The 23,863-nt window shown below is 41.1% G+C and overlaps 1 protein-coding gene across 5 annotated transcripts; it reads right to left on the reverse strand.

Annotated features, from left to right (window-relative positions):
* Positions 1-8,925: 8,925 nt before the first annotated feature.
* LOC147633707 (uncharacterized) lies at positions 8,926-14,359 on the reverse strand. 5 transcript variants are annotated; one of them, XM_086804716.1, is made up of 4 exons: positions 14,199-14,359; positions 13,567-13,710; positions 13,265-13,331; positions 8,926-13,093 (listed from the first exon to the last, which is right to left on the reverse strand). In XM_086804716.1, the coding sequence occupies exon 4, from the start codon at positions 13,070-13,072 to the stop codon at positions 9,254-9,256; it is 3,819 nt and encodes a 1,272-aa protein (XP_086660842.1). In that variant the 5' UTR covers positions 13,073-13,093; positions 13,265-13,331; positions 13,567-13,710; positions 14,199-14,359; the 3' UTR covers positions 8,926-9,253. The 5 variants fall into 5 exon arrangements, with proteins under 5 accessions (XP_086660842.1, XP_086660844.1, XP_086660845.1 ...); XM_086804718.1 differs by having other exon boundaries at positions 8,926-13,089; positions 14,199-14,355; XM_086804719.1 differs by having other exon boundaries at positions 8,926-13,089; positions 13,678-13,710; positions 14,199-14,326.
* Positions 14,360-23,863: the final 9,504 nt, after the last annotated feature.

Consider the following 23,863-nt stretch of genomic DNA (forward strand, 5'->3'; position numbering starts at 1 on the left):
ACCCCACTTGTCCACTCAAGCCTACATTTTGGATCATTCATATTTACACCCTTGCCAAAGTTGGTGCCCCACTTGTCCACTCAAGCTTTCTACTATTCGACACTCTACAATCATTTGCCCAACCCCTTTATCTTCACCATTAACCCATGTCGTTTTCTTACATTCACACCTTACCTACACTAGCATTGTAAAAGGTTGTTTTCATACAACTTGTACATATGTACACTTAGAGAGAATGTGAGTGATTGTTGGGCTTGTTCACACATCGTGTTTCACGTGCCTACATACATCTTGGGGATGTTCACATGCTTGAGTGTGATTATGAGTTCGTTCATGCGTGATTACATTTTGTGTGATTGAGGGGTTTGTGTTGAGTTTTGATTGGCATTGTTCATACACTTAGTGCTTTGTGAGCGTGTTTTCACCTTTTTTTGTGCTTTGTAGAGTGCTCACAGATTCAGGGGTACCTTGTGGAAAGTGTTCAAGCACAGTTATGGGTTCTTCTTACTATTTTTACCCCTCATTCGATCAACACTATACACCCCATCATCGTCATCAATATCACTTTGTTACCATCTCAGATCGTGATCTTAGGAGGGTTTCTCATGCATTGTCTTCATGGCTCTACACTCATTATCACAAGCTACCATTTTGGTTCACAGATCATATTTCTTTTGTTGCATTCACATATACTTTTGGCACTTCGAGGTTTAGGCCTTTAGACCCTAATTCATCAACTTCATGCTATAATGAGGTAGCCTATTCATGCCACATGTGGTTTTTCGAGCTCGAGGGATTGATGCCTAGCCACTCGAGGCATTTGTTTGATGAGGTAAATGTTTGTGCCAAATAGTCCAGATGGTCTGCACATGGGGACTTCATTGTTTCATTACTTGACTACCTACACACGGGGATTTCATTGTTCCATTGCTTGACTACCTACACACCGATGGTTCGGCATTGTTTACATGGGAGGATTTTTCCTTAGGCGTCTTATATGTTCTTGAGTCATTATGATTATGTCCCTGAGGAAGTAGCCCACACCGACACAGATTTGTTACCATATTATAGTAGTGATGTGTGTGAACACACTTAGGACCGCCGGGGCACTTTTTCCCTCACTAGGAGGTTTTTTCCCCCGTGCATTGGATATACGCCCATTATCTTTTAGGGTTGGTTATCTTTCATTTTTGGCACTCATAATACACTACAGTGTTGTGCTCAAGCTTCCTCATCTTCTTGAAGTTGTGTGTGCATTCCTGCAACCCTAATTCTAACAATTGGTATCAGAGCAGGCTTTCTCCTCCCGGGCAGCATCACCGGCACCTGCCGCTTCATCTCCTCCGATTGCAACGAGGTTTCACGAGCGTCTGCAGGTTAGTATATGCCGTGGGACGGCCCGTAGGGCTCGTTCGTTTCAGAATTTTGATCTGAAGTCATTTCGCCCTCCGTTTTTGCATTCCGAGTACTGCGCAGGCAAAATCGTCCTACTGTGCAGATTTTCTGTCAAGATTAAAATCTGCAGGACAGGTGCCCATTCGTCTGTTTTGGGCTGTGCTACATAGCACAGGTCGATTTTATACAGGTTTACCTCTTACAGACAGCATTTACATCTAGTAGTACAGTCATTGGCCATGGCTGACAACAATGATGTATTCCGCATGTTGGCTGCTGAGGATAAGTTGGATGGCACCAACTATCCATTGTGGGCATATATGATGCGACATGTATTGGTAGCAAAGGGGTTATGGAACATTGTGCAGGGTATTGATGCACGTCCTATTGTGGCTGGGAATGCTGCAAACACATCAGAAACAGGTACTGTTGATGATGGTGCAGGCACAAGTGCTATAGCAGCTGTTCGAGAACCACCACTTTCAGCAGAGCAGATTCGTTGGGATGGTAGAGATGCGCAGGCTCATGCCTTGATTGCGCTGTCTGTCAAACGTACCATTATCCCACATATTCGCTCCTGCAGGACTTCTAAGGATGCTTGGGATGTACTTGCCACATTGTATCAGGCAAGAAATGAGGCTCGTGTTGCTTATCTTCGAAAACAGTTGGAGAGTGAGCATATGAACGAAGGTGATTCTATGGATAGCTTTTTGACAAAGATCAAGGATTTCAAAGAGCAGCTCATTTCTGCAGATGAAATCCTGTCAGACAGTTCACTTGTGCAGACTGTTTTGAATGGTCTACCAGATTCTTATCAGGGTTTTGCTTCCACTCTTCGCTTGATGATGAAAGGCAATCCCAATGCCTTATCATTTGAGGAGTTAGTTTCTGTTTTGCTGCAAGAAGACCAGTCAAGGCAAAACAGGAATATTATGCGTGTCGCAGATCAAGCTTTCGTTGCTAGTCAGAGAAGCGGGAAAGGTAAAGCTGGCTTTTCTTCTAGTAAGCAGAAATCTGCAAATGCTGCGCAACCAAAGAAGGAAGACAAAGATGAGAAGAAGGGTGACAAACAGAAGACATTTTGCAAGTACTGTAAGGGAAATGATCATGTCATCAAAGCGTGTCCTAAGCTGGCTGCGAAAGAGGCTAAGAAGAAAGAGGCTGGTATGGCTGTTGCAGATGCCTCTCCTTCTAACAATGAATCTGCTAATGTTGTGCTAGATACAGAATGGGCATTCAATGCGCAGTGCAGTTATGACCCATCTTTGCATGACACATGTATGTCTGCAGTAGATTCAGATGTATGGTACTTTGACAGTGGTGCCACTAAGCATATCACCTCGCAGCGCAGTTTATTCACTTTCCTTGAGTCTGCTCCCACAGGGAATACTGTCACTTGTGCCAATAACTCCTCTTATCCCGTTGAAGGAGTTGGACAGATTGTGCTGAATGTTGCAAATGGCAACACCTTTACACTTTTTGATGCATTGTATGTGCCAGGGATCAAAAAGAATCTGCTGTCAGTCTCCGCATTTGCCAAAACAGGTTTGGTTGTAAAATTTGTGGATGACAGATGTACTGTTCATGATCTCTCTTGTGGTGACATCATTGTAGCATCTGGTTCACTATGTCGAGGGCTGTATAAGCTCAATATGGATGGCAAATGTGTAGAGGATTCAGCATGTGCTATTATGGATACGCAGGCTATTTCAGATGCAAAACTGTGGCATGCACGTTTTGGTCATCTGAATTTTGCAAGTTTGCTGCGCCTGTAGAAATCTAAAATGGTGTCTTCTTTGCCTAAGCTTGAGGCACCTGTCAAGCATGTTTGTGAGGGCTGCATATTGGGTAAAATGCAGCGTGCTTCCTTTCCCAAAGATGGATCAGTGAGAGCTGAACGCAGATTGCAGCTTGTTCACAGTGATGTTTGTGGTCCCATGCAAACTCCATCATTTGGAAACTACCTTTACTTCGTGACTTTCATTGATGATTTTACCAGGCATGCATGGGTATATCCTTTGAAGGCAAAGTCCGAAGTGTTTTTGTGCTTCAAACAGTTTTTGGTTATGGCTGAAAATGTGTCAGAAAGTAAGATGGGCACCCTCCGTTCAGATCGAGGGGGGGAGTATATGTCTTCAGAATTTAATGCATTTCTGGCTGAGCGTGGGATAAAACACCAATGTACAGTGCCGTATACACCACAGCAAAATGGTGTGGCCGAGAGAAAAAACAGGTCTCTCATGGAAATGGCAAGATGTATGGTTAAGAGTCAAAGTCTACCACATGGTTTTTGGCTTGAGGCTGTCATGTGTGCCACTTATGTACTAAACAGGTGTCCCACCAAAGCATTACAGGTTGTCACTCCATATGAGGCTTGGCATAGCCGCAAGCCATCTGTTGGCCATTTACGTGTTTTTGGTTGCCTGGCATATGCATTAGTGCCTGTGCAACATCGCAGAAAATTGGATGACAAAGCTGTCAAATGTATTTTTGTTGGATATAGTGCTGAGAGCAAAGGCTATCGTTTGTATCATCCACAGACAAAGCGCATTTTGGTTAGCCGTGATGTTGTATTTGTGGAAGATGCAATTCAGCCCTTGGTTTCATGTACTAAGGAGACAGATATCAGCTCACGTGATGTCTATGATACATTGTTGCCTCTTTTCAGTGGTGCACAGTCAAGTGCAATACCTCATGAGGCAGTTTTTCAGCCTATGCAGGTTTTAAATGATGGCACAGATCAGCCTATATCTGATGCAGATGTGCATGATGCACTTGAGGATGAGAGACAAGAGATTGAAGGCTCTAGGAATATGCCTAGATGGCTGGTGCAGACTTTGCGTGACAGCAAGTTGGATGCCCCTTTGTCTAGTCGCACTCGTTCTGGCTCTCATGGTGCCTCTTATGCGTCAGATTGTTATGCATTGGCTGTTTCTAGTATGTGCGATGAAAGTGAGCCTGTTTCATTTGATGAGGCACAAAGTTCAGAAAATTGGATGGCTGCTATGCAAGCAGAATACGATGCTATTATGAAGAATGGTACATGGTCTTTATGTGACTTGCCCCCTGGCAAGAAGGCCATTGGCACTAAGTGGGTATACAAATTGAAGCGTAAGCCTGATGGCACAGTGGATCGCCATAAGGCTAGGCTTGTTGCAAAAGGTTATGCTCAAGAGAAGGGCATTGATTTTGATGAGACTTTTGCTCCCACATGTCGTATGACCACTGTTCGTAGCATCTGTGCATTAGCAGCTCATAATGGTTGGAATGTACATCAGCTGGACATAAAGACTGCGTTCTTAAATGGAGATTTGCATGAGGAGGTGTATGTATCGCAGCCTCGTGGTTTTGTTCAAAGAGGGCAGGAAAACAAAGTGTGCAGGTTAAAAAAGGCTTTATATGGTTTAAAGCAAGCTCCACGAGCTTGGTATGAAAAAATACATGCATATTTGACTGCACATGGGTTTCAGAATAGTCCAACAGAAAGCACTTTGTATGTTAAACGTGTGGATGGTGTACATCTAATCATTGCTCTCTATGTCGATGACATGCTGCTCACAGGACCAAATGAGAGTCATATTGCTGATTTTAAGGCTGATTTGAATGCCTCTTTTGAGATGTCAGATTTGGGGCATTTGCATCATTATTTGGGGATACAATTTAAGCAGTGTGATGGAGGTATTGCTTTGTGTCAGACAAAGTATATTGAAACATTGTTGCGGAGATTTGGCCTTGAAGACTGCAAGCCTATTGCTACTCCAATGGAGACAGGTTTGAAGTTGAGTCTTCATGATGCTGGAGATCACTTTGATGTCACACTCTATCAGACAGCTGTTGGTTGCCTCATTTATGTATGCATTACGAGGCCAGACATTCAGTTTGCAGTCTCACAGGTGAGCAGATTTATGCATAGCCCAGGCATTAAGCATTGGCAGGCAGTGAAGCGTATCTTTCGCTATTTGAGTGGTACTCGACATCTTGGGTTGTTTTATCCCAAGGTGGGATCATTGCCGCCAGATTTACATGTTTTTTCAGATTCTGACTGGGCTGGTTGTTATGACACACGCGTGTCCACGAGTGGTTTTTGCTTCATGCTTGGAAGCTCATGCATATCATGGTTGAGCAAGAAGCAGCCTACTGTGGCCACTTCTAGTTGTGAAGCTGAGTACAGGGCAGCTTTCACAGCTACGGTTGAGTGTGTGTGGCTCAGACGCCTTATGGCTGATTTGGGTGTTGGGCAGCCATCTGCCACCACCATCTTCACTGACAGTCAGAGCGCATTGGCAGTTGCGCGGAACCCAGTGTTCCATGCTCGTACGAAGCACATTGAGGTGCACTACCATTATGTCAGGGAGAGACTCTCTGCAGGAGAGATCAGTTTGGCTTATGTGCCAACACAGGATAACCTTGCAGACCTTTTCACAAAGGCTCTGCCTCGTGAAAAGTTCGAAGCTTTTCGCAAAGCTTTGGGCTTACTCCCTTTTGTGGATTCGTCCACATAGCTAGACACTTCCCTATACATGACTCGAGGCATTTGTTTGATGAGGTAAATGTTTGTGCCAAATAGTCCAGATGGTCTGCACATGGGGACTTCATTGTTTCATTACTTGACTACCTACACACGGGGATTTCATTGTTCCATTGCTTGACTACCTACACACCGATGGTTCGGCATTGTTTACATGGGAGGATTTTTCCTTAGGCGTCTTATATGTTCTTGAGTCATTATGATTATGTCCCTGAGGAAGTAGCCCACACCGACACAGATTCAGATGATAATGATGATGTATCACATCCACATACCTATGATGATGTATCTCATACACATACACATGATGATGTATCGCACACACACTTATGATGATATTGATACACGTTCATGTGATGATACACATGCACATGATGCTATTGCCGCATATGTACATGATGATAATGTATGTGATAGTGATATGTGTGAGTTGGATCACGTGGGCACATGATCGTGAGGGAAAAGATGGCAGAGAGAACACCAAGCATTGATACTTCTACGCCTATCTTCCTTCCTACGGATCATGTGGAGTTTAGTGGTACTTCATATGTGGGTTCTCGGGATACTTATGGGCATAGGTCTAAGTCCCTTGTGCTAGATAGGACAAGATATTCTTCTAGGACTTTCACATGTGGAGACATTCAAGGTTCGCCCACTACCACTACTACTAGTTCTCATAGCCTACCTGGCAGCGTTCGCGTGGATGTAGTACACATATTAGAGAAGTTAGAAATCGTGTATAAGAGTAGTGTGGACTTTATTGAGGTAAGGCCTTGTAGGAGAGGCAAGTTGATGCATACGGATCTGGAGAGTTTCTCATTTGACTCAGGTTTTTCTCGAGATCCAGTTATTAGAGAGATTGGCCTGGTAGAGGGTATGTTGCATAGTTTGGATCGTGTATATACACACACAGATGCAGTGGATCATGCCATTGATTGTTCAAGTGGCACTACATGGGACGAGGGTATTGGTTCACATTTGATCTTGCATGATGTCGACCTCGAGTTGTTCATTTTGTCTCCACGTGTATCAACATGATCCTATATTCTTTGGAGCCAAGACATTTCTCTTTGAGTGCATTCCATGCCACTTGAGATGTATGGTGGATGATTATGTGGTTCAACATTCAAATGTACCTGCGATGCTTTCCTTTCGACCGGAGAGCTACTTCTACATCGGCTTTAGAGGTTCGAGATGTGTACCATGCACATCATTTTGATCCTGGAGGGAGGATACACAGCTAGCTTCGACGTCGACCGTGGTTCCGTATCTCCTCTATTCGATCAAGATCGCCACGGAGCCATTGTCTTGGAGTTTGCACGCTTGGAAATTCCTTTTGATCCAAACGGAGGCATAGCTAGCTTCATCATCGACATTTATTCTTTACACTTTCCATTTCACCCACGCGGATGGAGAGCCATTGTCTTGGATTTCACATGGCTTGGACTTTCATTTGATCCTAACAGTTGCATCATTAGCTTCATTGTCGACAACGGGAGTCCCTTATCTTTTCCATTTGACCTCGTGGGGTCATACGATTCATGTGTTGGTCTTCCACGACATTGACATTCAATTTTAGATGTGATTTTTGTATATAGCCTTTATATGTGTCTTTTGTACACAACCACCCTTCAATTTTGAGGAAGAAATCATTGCAAGAGGAGATGGTTTGTAATGAAGCAATTATAGCACACTTATGGGTTTGGGTTTAGGCACATGGACCTTGGGTCCCTTGAGCATAGATTTAGGGCATGGGCATATTGATTGACCAGTGTGAAATGGTCAGGCACTATATAAGTGACCTTGGTCTAGGCTATTGTACCTTTTGACCACTCTTTTGATATCATTTGATATGATAGACATCTTGTTTTCTTGGAGCTTATGCCCAAGCTTTCATGGCTACTTCATTACAATCTTTTCGTGTCTAGGTGCTACTCCCTAGGATGAGTGGCACATGTGTACTCCATGCTAATGAGTGCAATCCCCTAGGTCCCTTCATCGCTCTCTCTCTCTCTCTCTCTCTCTCTCTCTCTCTTTCCTCCATGCGTATGCATACGCGTGTGCATGTACGTGTGAAGCTTTTCTTGGGATTTTTAACTTTGAGAGGATATAGTGGTTGTCTGGCAGTTACTTCTTTTTTCTCCCCCTCATTGGCGGTTGGCCCAAGATACTCTTGTAGTTAACAATTTTCACTGCCCATAGGCGCTTTTTTTAACCGCCCAAAGGCCCATAGGCCGTGATGCCACGGAGGAAGCACCATGTGGCATTTTAAACCTAGGACCTCATGATCCTAGACAAACACCTCGTACCACTTGAGCTATCACCTCGTTGGCTGTCACGGCAAAAGCACCATGTGAAGTCTTGAACCTAGGACCTCGTGATCCTAGACAAACACCTCTACCACTTGAGCTATCACCTCATTGGCTGTCTGACAAAGGTTTCCACAAGACTAAGTGTTCCAGCCTACCATGCTAGTGCTTTCGTCATTGGCCAAGTTTATATGTGCATTACACTTCAATTTTAGTTATCTTAGCTTTAATTTTTGTCTTACTAAAAACCACTACCCAAGCAAACTTGTTCTTAAATATTCACATGGCTTCATGCAAGCGTACATACTTGTAAGATAAATATTTAAAACCTATTAGAAGCAAGTTTAACCAATACAAAACCATCATCTCCGCATCTGTGGCTGGTTTTTCAGTGATGCATCAGGGCCAGTCTATATATACTGTAATATTATTTAGTTATGAACAATTTGCTATGTTTAGTGCAGTGCAATGTCAACTCAGTCTCAATAATGCTTTACTAAATTTATGGTATGGAACCACATACGGTTCAATCGCTTGTCATACTAATAGAAAATTCGATATTATGTAAAGGAGATGCAATCATGCTTCCATGTTAAAATAACATGGTTAGTGGATTACACACTAGTACCAAATTGGTTGTTTATTTTTATTTTTTAAGGCTCGCTAGACTCTCCACATCACACAAACACGCTGGAAACTGTAATTCAATATGACTTTCAACAGAATCAATCACAAGTTTATCTGCCCTTTGCAGGCATGAGATCCCATAAGCAAGGTGACTGAAAAAGATGGAGAGCACACGATTGAACTGCAAACACATGCATAACAAGTACTCATCAAAGATGGCCATATGGCACATCCCTTGAAGCATTAGACAATGCTAACCTACACATCAACCCTTGCCAGCAATACAACCAAAAGCTCAGTTTGTACTACACAGATGCATAATGTGTGATCTGATTGCATACCATGAATCACATATGAAGTGGTGAGCTTATTCCCGTCCTGCAGCCCAAGTTCGTTAGACAAACACTGCCAACTCAGGCCTGCTGTATGTATTGTTGCCTTCATCCTCCAGAACTGGATAGAGTGCCACAAGACTATCTTGGGAGCCTATATAGAGAGAGTTATAGATTTTCCAATAAACCTCGCGAACTTTTCTGGCAGGGTGGAACAAACCTTGCAGACAGTAATTGAGGACCACCCCTGGTCCCAGAGCTACTCTCATTCCCTCAACAGCCTCAGTCACTGCATTTATCACATGAGGAGATGTCTCAAATATATTGGGCCACACATAATTGAGAAGATGTACTAGTGCATCCTCACAACCAAGCCCAGCTACCCCTAGTGCCATATGCTTTACTGCTGATGCTGCAGTCTGTCTATGCACTAGATCTCGATCCATGAGAGCATCTTCTAAAAGAGGGGTGACAGCATAGATGTAATCTTTCCCCATCTCTCCAATGTACTCAAACAAGAATGAGAGGGACTTCAGTACACCATTTTGCACATTCAACTCAGGAACTCTATACTCGTTCATCAGTGCTGGTAAGACTGTAAAGGGAGAGCAGGTTTCTGCAACAATGGCAATGGCCACGGTGGTGCATACTCGATTTTGCCGCTCCTGCACTTTTAAATTGTTCAGAAGAGTGGCTAAAACATCTTGTGGGCCAATCGCCTTTGCAATGTATCCAAAGGTATTGACAGTAGCTCTCCTAATCCCTTTCTTATGTGCTTTCAACATTTCCAAGAGTTCAAAGCATATCCTCATCCACTCCCTGGCTGGCACAAACTCAGCTCCTCTGTCAGCAATTCGACCCACCAAATCTATGCAGTTCTCTTGAACCTTCTCGTGTCTGTTCTTCAAGATTGGTGTCAGACGAGGAAGTAAATCCTTGATGGGAGGAGTCATTTTTGTCATCCCAATTACATTTACAATGGCCTTCAAAGCACCCAAGATAGATCCAAGAACTTCAGGGTACTCTTCTCCTAGATATTCATATAACACTACACCAAGGTGACCCATGAGCTGCTCCTCAGAACACTGCTTCATGACAACTGCAATCCGAGAAATAAGATCAGCAGCTTGTTGCCTTACTTTTGCACTCTTATTGTTCAGTCGCCACTTGATTGTTCCACAGATCTGAGGCAGATAGGGCTTAACACGTTGTCCTAAAGCATTCACTACTGCACCAAATCCGTTGAGCATGACGTTAGCATCATCACTTGTTTGCTCTTGAAAGGCATACAAAATCCCATCAATGAGCAGCTCTTCAAGGCGTGCATCTATATCTGAGGCCCCAAGATTAGTGACGACTTTCTCTATGGTCTCCATCACCATTCTCCGGTAAGGTTCACCTTCATCCTTTAAGTCCTCTACAACTCTCCCAACAATATCAGCTACACCAACCTTATTAGCAATTTCCACAGTGGTGTCCACAAGTTGCCTATAGTTTCTGCGATCCAAGGCCATCCTTCTAACCCAGAAGTTGCGGAAAAACTCAGGCAGAATTTCTGCTCTAATGTAGTCGGCTTCAACTCCCTCTGTACTGACACACTGTTTCACCACTTTAAGTACTATCTTCTTCATTTCTTCATCTGGAGACTGGAACTCTCTGATCAATATCACCATCACTTCTTTTGTATAATAGCTTGCATACACTGCATCCATAAGAGGAATAATGAAGCCAATTGCTTTCAGAAAGGCGGCAAGAACCTTCCCTCTGTGTGACCTGATACCTTTCCAAAGCGGCTTCAAGACTGAGTCAAAGCTCTCTATGCCATAAGGAGCAGCCGCTTCTGCAAGCGCAGCAAGCGAAAGAGCTGTAATAGTCCTCACCTTTTGGTTCTCATCATTCAGACCATGCTCAATAATCTCCACCAATGACTTCAGATGTGGAAGAACAGCACAGCCCATTAGTATAGCAATCTGCTGCACAATCTTGATACCTGTATGTCGAGCTTGCCATGACTTTTTACTTTGACAAACAGCCTTCAGAAATGGCAGCAGTGCTGGGATCCCCAAAGCTGACGCAACAACACTAAACGCCCTTGCAGTAGTGTTCCGCACATACTCATCAATATTATCTATATCAGGCCTCATTGCAGCTATCATAGTTGCCAGCCCTGCTGCCTTGCTTAGATTTGAAATAATCTCCCTCCCCTCCACACGAGCATAATAGTCTTCATCAATTAAGAGGGGCTCAATGACCACAAGGATCTTGTGCACAAATGGCCTCACCAACTCATCCAGCTTGTATAATACCCTGTCTATGACCTTCACAAGAAGATGTCTCTCCTGATCTTCAAGAGTTGGAGACATGAGCAATGGTAAAATCTGGTTGAAAAGTGGACCAGCACCAAACTCCCTAGCTTTGTCAGTAAGCTGTCGCAAGGCAGTTTTCCTCTGAGGCGGTGTACCATTTTTCACCTTCAAAAGCAGCTTCATGATCTTTCGTTCCTTGCTCTCTTCTGGCGTCAGTTTTTCTTCATCCTCCTCATTGAGGAGAGCACCAAAGTGTTGATAATCTTCAGGCTTCATGAAAGGCAGACCTCCTGGTGCTTCTTTGGGCACGTCAAACTGCTGGCCTCTATTCTCCTCTGGAATCGAGTAGAGTGGTGTCCCCATTAACGGAGTCGGAGTTGCTAGAAGCTTTCGTGCTGGAGTGCGGATTGGTATGTAAGTGGCAGGTGGCTCCAATATTTTGTATCCTTCCTGTGGAAACATGGCATCCAACTCTTCATCTGACAAAGGTCGATTCCTTTCTTCAATGTCCCGCTCCCACCTTAGGAGGTTGTACTGTTCTGGTGTAATAGCACCACGCAGTTGAATTGTTGTCGGGGTGGGAGTAGCAAGCTCAACACCTCCTACAGGTGTGATACCAGGGGTGAAAGCAGATGGTGTTGCACCAGCCATAGGTGTCGCACTACCCATAGTAGCAGGAGTTTCATCCCATCGAGACCTTTGCTTCTTGGGAGTTGGTGTTGCAAGCCCTGTGACCTTCGGTGTTGCATCCCAGTTCATACCTGCAGGAGTGGCACCAGGAGTGATTCCACCCACTGGAGTCGCATCAGAATCAGCCAAACGACCTGGGGTGGGTGTTTCATCCCAACGGTTCCTCCTTGATGCGCTAGGCGTGGCCTCTATTCCAGCCCTACCAGGTGTAGGGGTGGCATCCCACTTGGTAGGACCAGGGGTAGCATCAGGTGCATCCCAATCAGAAGTTTTTGTCCTTTTAACATCATCCTGTTCAATAGACTGATCCCATCTGTTACGCCGCTTCTGACTGGTAACAGGTGCTTGTGCAATAGTAGGGGCAGTAGAAGCCTCCTTGGCTTTCCTCTCTGCCTCATCTTGCTGCTTCTTAGCTATCAGGCGGAGTGTTTCCTCCTTCTCTCGTTTCAATGCCTCCTCTCTCATAACATCTGCATAAGTACGAACTGAGGCATCTGGAGTCTTCTCTCCCATAGCAAATGCATCATTTCTGTCCGGTGATATAATGCGGTTGAGCCTCCTTTTCCTGTAATCATCCTCTCTGTCTATGATCTTCTGAGGCTTCTTGAAACCAAAATCATCATCTGCAGACTCCCCCCTTGGCAGATCAGAAAGAACTGACTTTGGAGCTGTGTATGAGGCCAGCTTCCGCGCAACTTCTCTCTCAGTAGGGTCCTGCTCGTCCTCCTCTTCATTCACAGGAATTGAGCGTTCATAGCCTTCAAATCTGTTCCCTGCTCCATATAGGTCCTGGTCAAAGCTGACAGATGTAAGAGCTGCAAGCTCCTCTTGCATTTTCCGCCTTTCCTCCTGGGTCTTGGCAATATCTGTGTCAAGAACCTCCATCTTGCAGAAAGCTGTTACTGTCTAAGAAACATGGGAACTAGTTACGTCCAGATTTGAATTGCCTAATGCAATATACATTGAGCAACCTATGTATGATGTACATACTTTACATGCATGTGTATGAATGTATATGCATGCATGTATGTATGTATGTATGCATGCATGTAAAAAGGTAGATGTATAGATATATACCTGACAGCCTGGCTGATAAACCCCCCCACCGTTATTCAGTCCAATGCTTGCCACACCCTTCTATTTTCTGATCGAATGTGCAGAATATGAAGATTAGATTGATTCAGGTTCTAAAACACAAAACTGCTGAAATAAAAAACATTTCAACCCTCCTAAAAATACCCTACTTTAGAAAACTCCCATTGGATCCTGTTTGCATAGAGGAGGATTAAGTGCAGAAAAGGGGGTAAATTTTTTATAAAAAAACTGAAGAAAAAAATGGAAAATAAAGACGAGAAAAAAAAGTGAGCATATTTTATCACCTTGGCCAAATTTACCCGCATAAAATTTTTCAATGAATGCTGAGTTTCAAGCAGTGTTCACAGAAAACCTGCAAACTAAATACGATGGACCTGCAACATTTCCATTCTTACCTGTAAAGTTTTATTTTCTCAATATTGAAAAACCTGCGAAAATCCAGCACAATAGTTATATTTTAGCTCAAAATTCTGCACAATCTCAAGAAAAATCTTGTAAATTTTAAGAAGCTATGTGAGCTGTTGAGAAAAATGTTTTTTTGTGAATTCAAGACCAAAAACGAGTAAAATCAATAGAAATATGTTCAGAAAATAGAGAAAATTTTCCTTGAAAAAGAGACCGAGTTAAAAAAGAAAAGGCCCATTTCTGAGAACTACCCTGCAGGATTCCCAGTGCTCCCTCTCTAAGAAGACAATAATCACGAGAAAAAAGCAGAGAAACGCAGTAAAAAAGAAGATGGAAACTCCTCATGCAAAGATCGACCGGAGAACAGATCCGAACATTTACAGAAAAAAACATCGACTTTCTCTGAATTCTACTGACTAAATTGGAAAAAATTCACAAAAACAATACCTCGCTGGTGGAGAATCGATTATCCGAAATCTAAAACAGAAGAGATGAAAGCTGAACGATTTACCCTGGGGTTGCTCTGCAAGTGCAGAAACCAAGGCCAACACCAACACGAACACCAATTTTAGGGTTTTCTTCTCGCTTCAGCTTTTGTTTTTTGATCGCAATTGTGAAGTCCATTTATATATGTGCATGACGCAATTGTGAAGTCCATTTATATATGTGCATGAGTTCATCCATCCCAATAATATTATTATTTATTTGGGTCCAAAATTCTGTTGACACGAAAGGCATTGTGGCGAGTTAAATTTTTTTTTTAAATATAATTTTTAAATTTTAAATTTCAGGAAGATTCATGATGCTGGTTTCTCTGGATGCTTTGATGAAGGCTTTATAAGCACCCTAGGTAGGCTGGGGCTAAGCCCTTGAGACATAGACATATGCATGTATCAAAAACGTGTTAGCATGTTGTCGATAGAGAGAGAGAGAGAGAGAGAGATGATACATGTGTGTGAGCATTTTTTTTTAATGTTGTAAGCGCGCTGTCACGACAATTGAAATCGTGTAAAGGAGGGAGAGAGAGAGGACAATTGAATTCCTAATCGAAATTAAGACGACAACTACAAAGAGAATAAAAATAAAAATATGTCGTGTGCGCTCGTTTCGCCAGAGAGAGAGAGAGAGAGAGAGAGAGGACGATTGAAATCATGTGAAGGAGAGAGATAGAGAGGATGATTGAAATCCTGGTGCCGTCGCGCGAAAGAGTTAAATTAATTAATCCTAGTGCCCTCCTTTAGCTAAGGTCTTAATTAATTAATCAAGCACGTTAGGGCCTGATTAATTAATTAATATTATAGAGTGAATATGTAGAGTGATAACAACATGTTGATCCAACGGCTCACGTTTCACAAAGTTCGACTATTGTGAGTAATTTATTATGAAGTTAATGGGGGCTACTTCACTAATCTTGAGGTAGATTGACTTGAAAAACATGGATCTAAGAAGGATCAAAAGACAACACTAGCTCCATAATTGATTAAGCTAATAATCACAATTAATGAACACGATAATAAGCTTAAATAAGAGTATAATATCATTGCTAAATCAATTTATAGCTCACCAAAGGAGCATCTAGATCCATAATCACCTCTAAGAATATGTCCATCAAATCACCTACAATTTCTCCACCTCCCCTTGATTCACCTAATCACATGATTCACGCCTATAATCCCACAATGAGTCTTGTCACCTTCCACTTCACCTTGTCATCAAATCACCTATAATCTCTCTACCTCCCCTTGATTCACCCAATCACATGATTCACTCCTATAATCTCGCAACAATGAATCTTGTCACCTTCCCACTTCACCTTTTACACTATCACCAACAACTAAATAACCTTTAAACATCATATAGAAGCCACACAAAGGTGAAGTAAAAGCCACACAAATGGAGCTGAGCTAGTGGATATAGATGCAAATGGGGGCAAGCTATAGTCGCATGCATAGGGCCATAGACATGGCGGTGAGTGTGCCAAGGTAGGTAAGTGGGACCCTATAGGCGGGTAGTTCTCTACTCCCAGGTTTTATTAGTAAGCTATCAGGGGAGAATTATCTCCAAGAAACCTTCCGTATCACGAGGTGAACCTCTACTCAATCTACTTTTACACCCCGGGTGGAGTATAACAATCCGGTACTGTTTCCACTTGCAATGGTCTAAGGGTTCATAAAGAGTGGAAGTGTGCGATGCAATTATTACCACTAATACTCGCTCAAACATTATCCCACTAACCCCAAGGAAAATTAGGTACATAGCCGTGGTGGCAGCTAACTATGCTACCACTCATAATACTTTTCTATTTCTCTATGAGTGTGTAACTACTCAGTTTGGCTGCCCAATTGAGATTGTATCCATCCAAGGAACACATTCTCTCAACAAGACCATGGAAATCTGGTAGAAGAATTCATGATAGCTCATCAAAAGACTAGCAGCGGGTACCACAGGCAAAAATAGATAGAGTATCAACAAGACACTAAAAGCCACATAACTGGGATATTAACTAAAATTGTCCAAGCAAAGCCACATAACTAGGATCCCAAAATTCTATCCTTAATTGCACATCCTTCAAGATCACTACGTCACACACCATTCCGATTGGCATTTGGCTTAAAGGTAGTAGTACTATTTGGCTTAAAGGCTAGCCGTAGTACCCTTAGTATTTTAGGTTCTTAGTTTAAGGACAGTTGTTAACCATGTTTTATCTTGCGAGCAAGAGAATTTAGAGCAATTAGATTGTTTAGATGAACATAGATCCTAGGGGGGTCTGGTCATAAGAAATTATGCAAAACCGGAGGAAGAATTTTCATGTTAGTCACATCAAATTAAAGAATTCCATACACCCATGTTAGTCATGTTAGTCACATCAAATTAAATAATTCCACACCCATGACTTAATCTTGGTTAATAAAGCAAAGATGGGGACGAGAAAGCACAACCTCATGGTCACATGGAGGACCGGCCCATTCAAGATATATGATAATGGTTAATAAAGCAAAGATGGGGCCGAGAAAGCACAACCTGATGGTCTCGTGGAGGACCGGCCCATTCAAGATATATGATGTGAGGTCCCTCTGCCCCCTCCGCGCACTGGACTCCCGGTAGTAGCTGACAGCGGAAGCAGCCCCCTCATGCACGGGGCAGGGTTTCTCACTCGGGCCTCGCCTACAAATGTCCGGGCACGAGACTAGGCTGGTGGTCACTCCGAAAACCGAAACCGGGAAAATTTCCCATGCCCGGAAAGCGGGGACGATTCCACCTTTTTGAAGTTTCTTGTGACGAGTATTTCTAAAACGAGATCAAAATCTAAACTATCCTCCACCTGAATAAACCAACTAAAAGGAAACTATCACTGATATAATTTGATCATCTGAGCAATTCAACGCTTTTTTCCTAATCAAGATCAGGCACAGCCGTTGATCCACTCGATTGAAAAATTTATTAGGGAATTAACTAACTACTCGAATCCTAGCATAATCCTAAGATTTTTTCAGTTTGATTATTAAAACTCCACTGATTCCAGCCTAACCCCATCCGGCCCATGGGTTAGCTACCACCCTACCACTGGAATCGGTAGAACCAAACAAGTACTCACCCACCCATAATTGAATGCCTTTCTTAACTTTAGCTTTAGAAAACAGATACGCACACACTCCTCTTTAAAACTTTAATATAAAAATAATCCATTGACAAAACAGATATGGTCACAGATTTCATAACTCGAAATTTCCATTTATTCCCTTGTTTCACAAAAACAGTACCACTCTGGACTCTCCGTTGGGACCAGTTGTCAGCAACGAGATCCAGTAAAACAGATTACAATAATCATTCTATATATATATATATATCTTCCATGACATACGCATGGGTGTCCTAAGCACCGCGAGCCCGTGCATCGCCTGGTCAGAACCCTTCAGGATCCTCCTTAGGTATCTTGGCACTTCACTCAGGGACCACTTCGTCGGCCCTCGCCCATCGTACCGGAAGCACACCATTTTTCACCATACCCAGGCTGGTCAAGACCTGGGCAGGTTTTTACCGCGTGAGCTGTCCCTTGAACACTCCCCGCCAGCTGTTGCAACCGAACTTCCCTTAGATAAACACGTATGCCAAATGCTCCCTCCAGCATTTTGGCGTAAGACAGTCCTTTAAGAAAACAGGGTTTCTATGCAAGTTTTCAGTTTTGAATTTGTTTGAATACCATGAATAAATCTTAAATCCGTATCCCAATACTTCTAGATCCAGGTCTGAATTCCAAATAGAATTTCTTGAATTCTGTTAACTTGATCCTCAGATCAAAATCAAAAGTCTTAACTTATTTTCAGATTCGGTGGGTGATTTGAGTGCATTTTTCCTAAACTGGGTACATCGTCATTGATTGAAACTAACGAAGGAATTGGGTCTTGGTCAATAGTCTGAATCAGAGTTTGAGTCTAGAAAGGTTCTTCCTAAACTATCTTTCTTGAAAGGTAATGTTTCAATTTCTCTTTTTCTAAAATTTCGTTCATTGAATATTTGCTTACAGATTTCTAAACTAAACATGAATTCTTATGAGGAATAAAATAATCATTTATCTCGATCTCTGACTTCGATAATTTATTTGAATTTTCTCATTACTATCTTAGTGAATATGAAACGGTAGAATTTCCTCTCACAGATTATCTACTTATTCATTTTTCCAATTTTTACGAAAATTAAACAAAGGAATAAAGAGAACCCTTATTTAAATATAAAAATTCTATATGCATCTATTTATGCATAAAATCCAACTATGATGAAAGTCACACTTTTATCATGATAAAAATCATTTATGATGAAAATCACTCTTTTAATATGAAAGAATTTCTTTTATGCATACATTTATGCATAAAAATCATTTATGATGAAAATCGCACTTTTAATATAAAAAAAAAATCTTTTATGCATATATTTATGCATACAAATCATTTATGATGAAAATCACTCTTTTAATATAAAAGAATTTCTTTTACGCATACATTTATGCATAAAAATCATTTATGATGAAAATCACACTTTTAATATATAAAAAATCTTTTATGCATATATTTATGCATACAAATCATTTATGATGAAAATAACTCTTTTAATATAAAAGAATTTCTTTTATGCATACATTTATGCATAAAAATCATTTATGATGAGAATCACACTTTTAATATATAAAAAATCTTTTATGCATATATTTATGCATACAAATCATTTATGATGAAAATCACTCTTTTTAAACGAATTTCTTTTATGCATAAAAATCATTTATGATGAAAAGCACACTTTTAATATATATAAAAAAATCTTTTATGCATATATTTATGCATACAAATCATTTATGATGAAAATCACTCTTTTAATATAAAAGAATTTCTTTTATGCATCCATTTATGCATAAAAATCATTTATGATGAAAATCACATCTTAAACATAAAAGAATTTCTTTTATGCATCAATTTATGCATAAAAATCATTTATGATGAAAATCACACTTTTAATATATGTATATATAATCTTTTATGCATATATTTATGCATACAAATCATTTATGATGAAAATCACTCTTTTGTGATCAAAATAAAAATTTCAATATGCTTCCTTCTATGCATAAAATTTAATTCTAAAGAAAGTAACACTTTTTTTTAAATAAAATATTTTTAGTAAGCATTTTTCTATACCTAGGATGAAAAATAACACTTTAAGAATACATATACGATGGGAATTACTCTTTTTGAATAAAAAAAGTAAAACTTATTTTTCACAATTTTAGAAAATTTTGCCATAACCTCCTTTGTATGGCTGACCATTTTTCAATTTTTAACTCTCTAAAATTAATTAGAAGTTCACCAAGAGTATTTAAATCATTCTAATGTAAACATTTTCTACTTATCAAAGGGAAACATTATGAAAAACTTGATTTTATCCATTAATCATTCATCTAGGATAAAGAATAGTTGGATTAACTAAAGAAGAGAGGGGAATGCCTTTTTTTAATAAGGCATAACATCATATTCATTTTAGAGAAGACAAAAATCATAAAAAACCATAAAATGAATAGAAAAGAGAAGAATCTCCAACTTACACGGAGAATTTGAGAGCTTTCCTTTGGCTTGATGGTTTGAGGGATCTACTCTTGTTTGAAACAAGAGTGGCCACCAATCTTCAAAAGAGGGAAGGTCAAAAACTAATGAATTATGAGTAAATTCATAGTTTTTGGCTCTTGGGAGAAGTAGGGTAACAGTGCAAAAACACTATTAAGCTTCAACAAAGGAGAAGTCTTCTATTTATAGGAAAAAGTGAGCTTCTAACCAAGCCAACTGATTCTAGAATTTTTCGGATCAGTTTGGTCAATTTTTGACCATTTTTAGGTCAGTTTAGTCCACTTTTTGGATCTAGTTGAAACAAGAGAGAGGAGAGATAAAAATATCTCATTATTTGGGAGTTTAAAACTCTCCCACACATGTGAAATAGGCGCCTCCTTCATGAGGGAAATTTCGCCATACTGAGGTGTCAAAATGCATCATTTCTTCTAAATATCTCTCTTTTTTAACTATTAACCTTGTCCTTAGTCAACTCTTCATCTTATGTGAGTATTTACTCATTTTTGGGGGATTTTCCTTTTATTCTTCCATTTATCTCCTCCCTACATTTAGATGAATCTTATTGGTCCATAGGAACCTTAATTTAAAATTTTTCAAAAATCTGGAGCCCTAAGATAAGGCCTCTTGGACAGATTATACTTGATTTCTAATGCACCTTCTAAAAATCTTTTTGAACTTCTGTTTCGGGGGGAACTTATTTTAATAAGAAGAGATATTTTTCCATCCAAAAATATTTAAAAACTGAATTACCATCCAAAAATATTTTAATAAGAAGAGATATTTTTTCATCCAAAAATATTTAAAAACTGAATTACCACTCTCTAGAAGATTTTGTCTCTCTAGGCCAAAACTGGTAGAAACAAGATCTTTTATATTTATGAAGAGGGATTTGATTACAGGGGAAGATGCTGGACATCTTGAGAGGCTAGGGAAGAACCTTACACTCTCCCACTTTAAAAACACGAGATCGCAAACTGGGGGTAATCCCGCAACAGATCGGCTTCATTCTCCCAGGTGGCATCTTTAAAAGGATAGAACTTCCATTTTACCAATAATTCTCTGAGAATTCTGTTCCTGAGAATCTTTTCTCGAACATCAAGAATTTCTTCAGGTTGGAGTTCCATCTGCCCTTGGGTTGAAGAGGTTAGGATTTCATCATCAAGCACATGATTTGAGCTTGGCAGGCTTACATGAAATACATTATGAACTTTGAGATGAGGAGGCAGAAGAAGTTCGTAGGCTAAGTCACCTACTTTCTTTGTAATCAGATATGGCCCACAATATCTGGGGGATAACTTCTTGTACTTCCCAAGAGATAGAGAACTTCTTTTGGGCCGTACTCTAATGAAGACTATATCTGCTTCTTCAAACTTTTTGTCTGTCCTCTTCTTATTTGCATACTGCTTCTGTCGATCCTAGGTAGCTTTAATATCTTTACGAATTGACTGCATCTGCTGCTCCATGTCGTCAAGCATCTGTCTGGACATCTCGACCCTAATCAATGGGTCGGACCAAGTTAATGGAGTTAAGCAATCTTGTCCATACAGAGCTTTAAAAGGGCTCATCCCGATACTTCGGTGATAAGAAGCATTGTAGGCGAACTCGACTAGGTGGAGATAGCTTAGCCACTTCTTGGGTTCCCTGCCACAGCATGACCGAAGTATATCTTCGATTACTTGGTTTACCCTTTCAGTTTGACCATCGGTCTCTTAGGGTGATAAGCTGTGCTGAGATCCAAGAAAGTTTCCACGGCTTCGAAAAATGCAGTCCAGAACCTTGAAGTAAACTTGGGATCTCGATCACTTACTATTCTCTTGGGTAGGCCATGTAATCTGAAGATTTCTTTGAGGAACACTCTGGCCACATCCACTGCAGTGTAGTTTTCTTTTACTGGAATCAGATGGGCAACTTTGGTTAGTTTGTCAACTACCACGAAAATGGAGTTGTAACCTGATTGCACTGAAGGTAATCCAGTAATAAAATCCATACTGATACATTCCCACTTCATCTGGGGGATGTCCAATGGATGTAACTTCCCAGGCATTTTTACTCTTTCAGCTTTGACTTTCTGGCATGTCAGACATTGACGTACATGATTTAATACATTCTTTTTCAGACCAGGCCAAAAGAAGCTTTTCTTTACAGACATGTAGGTTTTGATGAAACCTGGATGTCCTGCTATAAGGCTATCATGGGCTTCATTCAGAATTTGACCCTTTGTTCCCTCATCATTGGGAATGCATAGCATGTGATTATAATACATAATGCCATCATCCAGGCTGTACCCTTGAACTCAGTTCAACTCCTGTGGAGTTTTGCTTTCCTGCATAAGTAGGGTAGCAATAGGGCCAAAGAATCTATCCTACATGATCTTCTCTCTTGCTTCAATAATCAAGGGATTTGAGACTACAGTAATTGCAAGCAAGGAGGCTTTTCTGCTGAGGGCATCTGCTACCACATTTTCTTTGCCTGGGCGGTACTTGATTTCAAAATCAAGTTCCTGCAGGGTCTGCATCCGCCTTCTTTGGCGCATGTTGAGATCCTTCTGAGTGAAGATCCACTTTAAACTCTGATGATCAGTCATCAAAGTGAATCTTTGTCCTAGTAGGTAATGTCTCCACAACTTCAGGGCATATACTACTGAAAGTAGTTCCAGGTCGTGAATAGCATAATTCCTCTCATGCGTTCTAGTTTTCGGGATTCATAAGCCACTGCATGACCTTCCTGCATAAGTGCACCTCCCAGGGCAAAACCACTGGCATCAGTTACTACCTCAAAGGGTAGAGAGAAATCTGGCAGCTTCAGAACCGGATTGGTTACCAAGGCGGTCTTTAGCTTATCAAAAGCACTCTGGCACCTGGTAGACCATTGAAACGGGATATTCTTCTTGAGAAGATTAGTCAGGGGGGAAGCTATGAGAGCATATTTTGGTATAAAAATTCTATACCAACCAGTCAATCCCAAGAATCCTCTGACTTCTTTCAATGTCTTTGGTTCAGGCTAATCTATGACTGCTTGGACTTTTGCGGAATCTGGAGAAATTCCATCTTTGGATACCAGAAAGCCCAAGTATTCAACGTGGTCGGTAGCGAAAGTGCATTTGCTCTTTTTGGCAAAGAGTTGGTGCTTCCTTAGAATCTCAAGAACTTTTCTGACATGAGCTTCATGGTCAGCTGTATTCTTTGAGTAAATCAGAATATCATTAAAGAAACCAAGAATAAAATCATCCAAGTATTCTCTGAGAATGTCTTGCATTAAGCGATTGAATGTAGCTGGGGCATTAAGCGATTGAATGTAGCTGGGGCATTTGTCAATCCAAACGGCATGACAGTGAATTCCTAATGCCCATACCGAGTATTGATAGCTGTCTTCGGGATATCTTGCTCATTAATCCTGATTTGATAATACCCTGATTTGAGATCTATCTTTGTGAAGATCTGGGCTCCACTTAGCTTGTCCAGAAGCTCATCAATTCTGGGAATAGGATACTTATTCTTAACTGTCAGCTGATTTAGACCTCTGTAGTCCACACAGAGTCTAAGCGTTCCATCTTTCTTTTTCTGAAAGAGAACCGGCGCACCCCAATGTGAAACACTGGGTCTAACAAACCCTTGTTCTAACAGCTGCCTAAGCTGTTCCTTGAGTTCGATGGCTTCAGGAACTGGCATTTTATACGTGCGTTGGGCTACTGGCTGAGCTCCGAGGGTCAATTCTATCACATGATCTACTTCCCGAATTGGAGGCATTTCAGTTAGCTCTGCTGGGAATAGGTCATCAAATTCACTTAACCATTCTGGTTCTTTAGCCTTAAGCTTTGAGTCAACTCGGTTCATTTTGACAAAATAAATTTGCTGCCTCTTTCTAACCTAGAAGCTTTTACTAACTAAAGGTCTGGGGATCTGGAAACTCCAGTTCCTTGAACTTTGTTCCCATGAAGGTCATGGAAGGAAATGGTTCCATTGTGACAGTGTGTGTCAGCTTGATTTTTGTAGAGCCAATCCATTCCAAGGATTCCGTCAAAAACGCCCAGAGGTAAGACTTTGAACTGACAGTCGGTCACATTTCC

The sequence above is a fragment of the Cibotium barometz genome, chromosome 11 (assembly GCF_041138505.1).
Source record: "Cibotium barometz isolate CiBa-2024 chromosome 11, ASM4113850v1, whole genome shotgun sequence".
Taxonomy (NCBI): domain Eukaryota; kingdom Viridiplantae; phylum Streptophyta; class Polypodiopsida; order Cyatheales; family Cibotiaceae; genus Cibotium; species Cibotium barometz.

Bases quoted from the DNA above. Each gene is read 5' to 3' on its own strand.
- LOC147633707 (XM_086804716.1), bottom strand. From the start codon at position 13,072: ATGGAGGTTCTTGACACAGATATTGCCAAGACCCAGGAGGAAAGGCGG.